We start from the raw sequence: 9,564 nt of genomic DNA, 5'->3' as shown, positions 1-9,564 counted from the left end.
CTCAGTTGCCATACAAACACATAATAACCTTCATCCTGCTCTCCTTCAATTACCCTCCCCTCTCTCCGCTATTACCCAGGATACCCCGGGGCCCCCTGTCTGCCTCTGTTTACAAATTCCTGCCATATTTCAGGATCTGCAGGACCTCTGTTAAAGGGGTTGAGGAAAACAGCTGGGTCTGGAATGACGCCTTGCAGAAGGGTCTTTCTCAACCGCTCTGGGCCTCTAGCATTCATTCATCAAGAAAAGTGTTGAAATAAGAACATTCTCTCTCGGTGGAGGAAAAGGCGTGCGGTGGGAAGAATGTTTCTGGGTGTTTCTTCAACTTTGGACACTTTTACATCCCAGGGGTTGATATTTATTAAAACTAACAGTTTCAACTTGTTTTCCTTTTGTTATCAGAAGGTCACGTTAAAACGTGGAATTTTTTTGCAATGCGTTCATCAGTTACTTCCATAGTCCTTTTATTTACATTTAACTGTTTTATACTTTTGGCCCACACCAAGACTTTTAATCTTAAAATCTTATTTTTATCATAAATATTTGATTTATTACTTTTTTTCTTTTAATTGTTTGAAGAGAAATGCAAAGTGTGAAAATATGATTTATTTGTGTGTATTTAGGATACATTAAATGGCAGCACTGAAATGATCCTTGGCCAGAAAAAAATGTCTTCAGGTTTAAAATGTCTTCAAATCTGAGAATTTTTAAATTGTGATGGAAATGTGACTGATTGGGATTTTCATTACTTTCAGGAAGAAGAAAAAAAGAATGCATATATAAAGACAAAATTATCCTACTCTTTAAAGGTTTTGGGTCAGTATAAAGATTTCTTTTTATAAATAAAGGGATACTTTTATTCAGCAAGGATGCTTATTAAATTGGTCAAAATTGAAAGTGAGCACAAAATCAGCATATTCAAATTTTTCCTGAAGAATCATGTGATAATGAAGAATGGAGTAATGATGCAAATTGGTCACAGGAATAAATTACATTTGAAAATATATTCAAATAAACAACAGTTGATTAAAATGTAAATAATATTTCACAATATTAAAAAAATTTTCTGTATTTTTAATTATAATTGCAGCCTTGGTGAGAACAGAAACAGTATAACTTATAAAACAGTATACAGGAAAAAAAATTCAAAAGTTTTGGACATTGTTGATGGCCCATTTAAACTGACTAAAACTAAGTGTTTCTGAATGGTCAAAAGTGCCTGCAGTTGAGCAAACACTCTTAGACATAATTGCAATTTTAATGGAATTTTTCTAAAAGTGGAATTTCAGAGTTCAAGAGCTTTAAGGATGTTAATGTGAAGTGACGATTGTGGCAAACCTGATGAAAACGAACCATCACAAAGGGCTTTTTGTGTTTAAGGGTGTTCCGACAAGACATGCCCTGTGGGGTGATAATGGTTTTATAGTTGTATGCATCCAGATCGATAATGTGTCCTGGACATCTTTAACAGTCACAGGACTGAATGTCCATATGCATGAAATCACAAATCGGAGTGAAGGCCATCCTGACTTAATAGTTTGTTGATGACTTAACACGGGATCTCGGTTTCATCTGAGCACTTCCTGTTTGTAAGGGGGCTGTTTGTTGGCTCTCTGGAGAGACCCTCGTGGCTCTGCTTCCTGTTTTGATTCAGAGAGTGCATTATTGTGCACAACTAAAACCAGCCCAGCCTTGAAACCTCTATTAGATTCCCAGGAGTGTCCTTTAATGTGTCCCTCCTCTCAGCCTAAGGCAAACCCATTTATTGTCCTGCTAAGAGTTCAAACAAGTGCTATTCAAACACAGACTGGAAGCCAATTATGAAATTACCAGGAGAAAAGCTGCATTAAGAGGAGTCTCATTCAGGATGAGGATTTGTCTAAAATTAGGCAGAAATATTGTGATGGTTTTAATGGGCTTCACTTTAAATTACTTTTGTCACCTTCTTTTTAAAGGGATAGTTCACCCAAAAAAATTAAAATTAGCCCATGATTCACTCAGGGTGTTTATGACTTTCTTCTTTCAGACGAATACAGTCGGAGTTATATAAAAAAAATGTCCTGGCTCTTCCAAGCTTTATAATGGCAGTGAATTGCTATTTCTGTTTTGAAGTCCATAAAAGTGCATCTATCCCTGATAAAAGTGCTCCAGTGAAGCGATGCATTTGGGTTTACTTTATAAAGTAAAATAACTAGCTTCTGGCCAAACGAACATACAGATTCAACTTAAGTCTAAGTGCAACTTATGCGAGTAATATGATACCATGATGCAATATGTACTTCCAACGTCATAAGTTGCGCTTTATACGCAAGTAGACTGTGTTTGGCCGGAAGCTAGAATTTTACTTTGTAACATGTTAAATATGAATATTTTTCTTACCCAAATGCATCGCTTCACTTCAGAAGGCCTTTATTAACCCCCCGAAGCCGTGTGGAGCACTTTTATGATGGATAGATGCACTTTTATGGACTTCAAAACTGAAATGGCCATTAAGTTTGCATAAAGCTTGGAAGACCCAGGACATTTTTTATATAACTCTGACTGTATTCGTCTGAAAGAAGAATGTCATATACACCTCTGACTTGAGGGTGAGTAAATCATGAGCTAATTTTCATTTTCGCGTGAACTATTCCTTTAAATGGCTTTTGTCACCTTCTTTTAACCTCTCAAACGGTGTTCTTTACAGGCATGACTTGCAGTTCTGGTGTTTATGAAAGTCCACCAACCCCCTGGAAGAAATCGTCTCACAAAGAGGAACAAAAGCAAGTCAACATGAGAGAGGAAGTAAACATCACGAGGGCAGGAAGTTGCACTGTATCATAGGTGAAAAGGAGGAGGTGGGGGGGGCAGCGGTTAGTTTAAGAAAAGAGAAACCCTGGAGATTCACAACACAATCAGATTGACCTTTCATCCCAAGAGCACTATGGGCTGCTCTCAGAGATGGCGGGGGGTCAGCAGAGACCCTGATGCGAGACAGAGACCCGGCAGATAAAAGCGGAGCCGGTATTGTCTAAACCTCACAGTCTAGCGGGCCTGTTGAGCGGCAGAAACTTCCAGCCCCACCCAGGAACTGAGGAAGAGTAGAGGAAAGAACTGTCACTTCTCCCACCCCCAAACCACAAGCCTACATACACGCTATCCCAAACATTTCCATAAAGGTATTTGAATAGAAACATTGTAATTCATGCACGACTGCAAATGGTCTGTAACGTGCATTTGGCTAAATGAGAATAGCTGCAGAGTTCAAGAGTTGTGTATGTTCCGACCACAGGGTTATTTTGTGCTGCGCTTGCTTCTGACACACAAGATATCATCAGTTCTGTGATAATAGCAGGAAGAACTGAGCGCTTATCTGTTTGCATGCCGCTTGCTGGAGCCGGATGACCTGATGTGTCTGTTTAAAGGTTGACTTTAACTGGAGTCTGCTTGATGGTTTGCACCATTTGTTGTTGACAAACATGACCGATCCATATTACAATGAGGTGTCTAATAAATTAGGGGATTTCTCAAAATAAGTTTTTGTGTTTGTTCTGTCAGTGTACAACACAGTGTGAATACACAAAGAAATTAATTAATTTCTATGATTTTGAATTCACATTCTCAGAGGTATTCATTTATGCTTTGACAAATTCTGTCTCTTCCATGTTTTCACAAAATATTATATTCTTTATATATATATTTATTTATTTTTTGTGTGTGCTAACTAAAAATATTTTACAATTATTATTATTCAACTATATTGGATGCTATCTGTCTGTCTGTTTATTTATATATTTTACAATTTTGTTAACGTGTTTTTTTATTAAGTTTTGTTAAAAATAAACAAATAAAATGATTATTAATCTATATGTATCTGCCTCATTTTGTATTATTATAAATATTAATAGATTTTTTAAAACATTAAAAAAACAATTATATATAAACTAGCCTATATATTATGCTATCTGTCTTTGTTTATTTTAGAATTTTGTTAACATATGTATTTAATAAAACTTAATAATATTAATAAATGTATTTTTATTTTATTTTGTTAAATTAAAATACAATTGTTGTATACAGCAGCCATTTTGTTTTCAGTTGTGATGGGTAATATTTTAATGTTATATGTATTATTATTATATTTATTATTATCGTGTGTGTGTGTAAGTTTTTCTTTTTACATTTGGATTAAAGGAATAGCAAATGAAATGATGGTACACATCTGTTTGAATGACATTCTAGTAATCACGGTGATTAGTATCAAGTTTTCTTGATTTCTTTTTATTTCTTTTGTTTTCTTTTTAAACTGACAATTCAAAGAATCAAGTGATTTATAAGATTTAAGATTGTGGAAATTGTAGAGGGACCACGTCTCTCAAATACAAAAGCTCATCCAGATGGACAGTAAAGCAGCCAAAGTGGATTACAATGAGAATACAATTCAGCCTCCCCTGAAGGATCTTCACGAGCTACAGGATAATGGCCATTATCTTGGTACTGTGTGGCGTTTCATATGTTAAGCGGGGTGAAACTCAACACACCTTTGGCCCATGTGACTCCTGTGCATGTGAATGATGAGAGAGAGACTTGATGGACAATTAATGAGCAATCCACTGCCAAATGACACAGGAGACAGGAAGTCTGACAGCATGTTAATCAGGTCACCCTAATCTGGGCTACCACGTTCACTTAGAGTTAGACCAAAGTGAACACATTTCATGAAGATTATTATTTCAACATATTAAATCTCAGGGAATCCTTTAGGCTAAGCAAAATGCTCTAAACTCGCCTACTTGATGCAAAGTTAAATAGGCTAACATTTAGCCTCTTGTTTTTAAACTTCAGCATTTTTGAGCACCAGAGACCAGACCTGATCTTTTAACGAACACATGTGCTGTAGTTTAGCAATATGCAATTCAAATAAACCTTGTTCTCCCGAAACCGATAGCAATACAATTGACGTAAAATGTTTTCCAAAACATCTGGTTTAATGTATGCGGAGGAATCCGGTGCAGCTGTTAAAGGATTTGTGAGTGATTATTTGATTTATTTTCCAAAGCTTGCACAAGTGGTATGTCGACACACAAGATGACATTAGGTTCAGTGTAGGAAATGACTGTAGGAGGTGAAGAGAAACTTCCAATTCGCGTCTGGTGTTAAACTATTTTGATGGCCCTGTTTGTGTGTTTATTGGGGCGATCATTCGCGCTCCTCACCTTCATTGAATTCGGATTGAGCCATTGATCAAGGCAATACATACAGGAGATTTGGTCAATTCACGCGCGATTTTGCCTGAAATACTTTAATATGCTCAATAATGCATGTGTGGGTGGGGGTGGTGCTGTAATAAAAATGTTTTTATATTTATGGACTGTTTTATTTAACATTTTATGCAATTCAATTGCTGGCAGCTTGCAGTTTTCTTATGTAAATGTTGTTGCATGATCATTTCATTGCATATTGTTATTAGGCTATTGTTTCATTTTACTACTTAGGCTATACTGACAAATAATGTTGCTTTATTACTGTATAAACTGGCATTTATATTCTGTAAAAAACATTGGTTCAACTTAAAAAGTAAGTTACCTGGTTGCCTTTAAATTAAATGAAGACTTCATGTAAATTAAACATTTGAGTTGATACAATTAAATATTGTGTTATCTGAACCACATTATCTAAGTTGAATCGACAATTTGACAAAAGATAAAACGTTGTGATAACAAATAATGAAAATGTAATTAATACAAATTATTTTAAGTGTATGACATTTTGTGACTTATTTGAAAACACAGACAGCACATATATGAATTAGGCTACGTTCATTTAATCGTCGGCAGGAAGCGACGCACGAGACTGCTCAACCCGACCTACAAACAGCAGCTGAAACGTGGCTAAACAGAGTTCAAGTGTGTAACCTGAGCACGAGGTAGGATATAGACCCCTCACCAAATACACTCGCACTCCTTCCTTCCCGTGCAGTGCCTCTTTACTGTTTGTTTGCACGCCGCTGATCCGGAGCGGAAATTCCTTTCCGTTTTTGTGAATGACAAACTTATTAACAATTCATCAACACAGTCCGTTCCATCCGGCCCCGTTTCCACGGCGACGATTGCTCGGCGCCTCCTGATTGGCTGGCCGACATAATGTATCCATTGAAACGCCTCGCGCTTGTATCCATTCACGAGCTCGCTGTGACAGAGAGCGCATCTAGGACTAGAGGACGCAGTGTTGCATTCTCCGGGATAAATCACGCAGGGAAATAAAGCTACGAAGCATTTTGCATTCGTTATTAGTCTACGATCGATATTCGACTGGATATCTAGATTCATTCGTGCGAAAATCGACCGCGCGAGAGAAAAGAGGTTATATAACAGATGATAACGTCAGTGGCTGTGGCGCGCGCACTCACTGGCTAGTGTGAGTCATTGATAAATGCACACAGTTGCATGAATGGGGTGGAAGTAGAGCGAGCCTGCGCTTGACTCTCGAAGGAAAACCCGAGGATTTAAATAATCTCGACGGTGCAGAAGAAGAGATTTTGACGTGAGAATCTCAACGCTCCAGGCCTGAGACGTCCACGGCCTCTTGCAGCGCGTCTTCTCCGCAGTTTAAGGTCTCACGGTCCCGTACCTTATTTCACTAATGCTCGATAAGTTCAAACCCGTGCAGTTCGATTCGGTCATGGCTATAAGCAAGACGGTAGAGTGGCTGAAGGAGCAGCTGGAGGCGCGCAGGGACTGTTTGCTCGTGATGGACTGTCGAGCGCAAGAGCTCTACGAATCGTCGCACGTCGAAACGGCCATTAACGTGGCCATCCCGAGCCTCATGCTCCGGCGACTCAAGAAGGGCAACCTGCCTATCAAGTCTCTGCTCTCCAACGGGGAAGACAGGGAGATGTTTGCGCGGAGGTGCAAGACGGACACTGTCGTGTTGTACGACGAGTACAGCCGAGAGTGGAATGAAAACATCGACGGCGGGTCCGTGCTGGGTTTACTGCTGAGGAGAATGAAGGACGAGGGCTACAAAGCGTTCTATCTGGAAGGTACGTTCATTTCCACTGCATTTTATGATTTTTACTTATATTTGTGGCAACAAAATAGTATCTGCTTTATGTTATCGTACTAGTATTTATGAATTGCTTAGCCTGTATATATTTCACTTGTAACCATTTATTACTAACTAGTATCTATTCATCTAGTCACAATACTTACTTGTCACGTCTATTGATAACTTACAATTGTTCTTGAAACAAATTTCACCATTTGTTTCTATCAAAATCTGTGGTTCATACTAACAAATATTAGGCTATGTATACTGAAATATGGCCTAAGGCGATTTTTTTATTTAAAACTAGTAGCTAGCCTACCTCTTTATGATACCAAATATCCCATTTGTCACTAGTCACATTTCGCAATCCACTGTAGTTGCTACTTTATAGTTGAATTAAACGTAAAATTAAGTAATAGTCATATTGAAAATATTATTAGTAACAATAGGAATACACACTAATGTCTAATAAATAGGTAGGCTACTCTAGTGTCTTTTCAACTATAAATGTTCAAATGGTTACTTGTAAATAAAGAGTACTAGTATCTAATGAATGGTTACTAGTGAAACAGAAAATTATACTAGTCACTACTTGTAATTAAAAATAAGTGTCAGATAAAAAAGGATAGTTAGTTTGAAGGAATACATGTTAAATGGTTTTCTAATTTGAACTTTACAGGTGGCTTTAGCAAATTTCAAGCTGATTTTCCCACAATGTGCGAGACGAACCTGGACGGTTCCTCCAGCAGCAGTTCACCGACCTCCCAGGTCCTGGGTCTCGGAGGGCTCCGGATCAGCTCTGACTCCTCAGACATCGAGTCAGACATCGACCGAGACCCAAGCAGCGCCACAGACTCAGACGGCAGCCCTCTGTCAAACCCCCAGCCCTCATTCCCCGTGGAAATCCTGCCGCATCTGTATCTGGGCTGTGCAAAGGACTCCACGAACCTGGATATCCTGGAGGAGTTTGGCATCAAGTACATCTTGAACGTGACCCCTAATCTTCCCAACATGTTCGAGAATGCTGGGGAGTTTAAGTACAAGCAGATTCCCATCTCCGATCACTGGAGCCAGAATCTTTCCCAGTTCTTCCCAGAAGCAATCAGCTTTATTGGTAAGAATCCGTTTTAAACACAATTATTCAAATTTTTTATTTGCTTTTCATTCACTCCCTGTTTTGATTAAAACTATAGGGCCTTTCAATGTTTTGAAACCAAACGGACGGCACCGTATTTATTGTTTGCATAGTAACATATTCTGCGGTTGTGACACAAAGGCTTATGATGAAACAGGAGATGGAGGGGGGAGGCAGTAATATGAGCTCAACAGGAAGGAAGCAAGCAGCATTGAAAGTAATCTAGGACAGAGCAATGTTTCGCCACACAATGAGGACCATTTACAGGGCCGTGTTGACATCCTGTTAGCCTTGACAGGGTGCTGCCATGACTTCTACATTTACACGCCCAAATGGCACCATTGTCAAGTAACCTGGCGAGCGGAAGGATCATTTGATTAACCTTAATAGCCCATTTCCATGTCTCATTCTCTGCGAAAATGAGCGAGTTGTTTTCAGTCATGCACTAGAAATCCCGCTGAATGAGGCCCCTTTTGTCAGCGCAGGGACCGTAATGAATTCCGACAGCCGAGCTTCTGTACAATTGCATATTCATAAGTCAGTTGCACACAGATAACTAATCATCTCGTCTTTTTTTCCCCCCTCAGATGAGGCCCGCGGACAGAAGTGCGGCGTGCTCGTTCACTGCCTCGCCGGTATCAGCCGTTCCGTAACTGTGACGGTGGCGTACCTCATGCAGAAGCTCAACCTGTCCATGAACGACGCGTACGACATTGTCAAGATGAAGAAGTCCAACATCTCACCCAACTTCAACTTCATGGGCCAGCTCTTGGACTTTGAGCGCACGTTGGGCCTCAAGAGCCCGTGCGACAACCGCGTGGCGGCCCCGACCCAACCATTGTACTTCACCACGCCAACCAATCACAACGTTTTTCAGTTGGACCCTCTGGAGTCCACGTGAGGACCCTCCTTTTTCTCAAACCGAGCGAAACACAAGTTTCAATTTTTTTCGACACTTGTCGAAGGATTCCTGATGTTATTGATGTTGGCTTGAGATGACGGCCGACCAGAGTAGCCACTGATGGGGCATGCGGTGTGCCCAGAGCTTCTACGCTGCTGTTAAACGGAGAGAGATCATGTGACTCTGTACCTCCAAGACTCTTTAAAGTAGTTTGTTTCATATATACACGTATACATACATATTCAAGCATGGAAAGAACGTCCGATATTTAGGGGCTGGTGTGCCAAAGAGACTTGACTGGAACTGAACAATGACAAATACTCATTTGTTTTGTTTAGCACTTGCACCTTGACATTTTCCAGGTGTGCGCTTCTTGTCTTCAATGAAGACTTGCCTGTTTTCGGGATGAGACTTCCCTTCGGTAATGATGGCAGAGTGTACTGTACTCCAACTTATTTGCGTGGAGAAATTTTTAAAAACATTTATACATGTGTATATTAAG

The 9,564-nt window shown here is 39.5% G+C and overlaps 1 protein-coding gene across 1 annotated transcript in view; it reads left to right on the top strand.

The window, feature by feature from the left end:
• The first annotated feature begins 5,811 nt into the window (after positions 1-5,811).
• dusp6 (dual specificity phosphatase 6) overlaps positions 5,812-9,564 on the top strand; it is a 4,558-nt gene continuing 805 nt past the window's right edge. Inside the window, exons 1-3 of the mRNA XM_079602874.1 lie at positions 5,812-7,021; positions 7,706-8,140; positions 8,749-9,564. The exon at positions 8,749-9,564 is cut by the window's right edge and continues 805 nt beyond it. Of these exons, the coding sequence (XP_079459000.1) occupies positions 6,622-7,021; positions 7,706-8,140; positions 8,749-9,062 (1,149 nt within the window). The 5' untranslated portion in view covers positions 5,812-6,621 and the 3' untranslated portion in view covers positions 9,063-9,564. The remainder of the gene's footprint in view (positions 7,022-7,705; positions 8,141-8,748) is intronic.

This window comes from Phoxinus phoxinus, assembly GCF_949152265.1.
Source record: "Phoxinus phoxinus genome assembly, chromosome: 25".
Taxonomy (NCBI): domain Eukaryota; kingdom Metazoa; phylum Chordata; class Actinopteri; order Cypriniformes; family Leuciscidae; genus Phoxinus; species Phoxinus phoxinus.
Note: the sequence above shows the minus strand (reverse complement) of the source record. Positions and strands in the feature narration are given on the sequence as shown.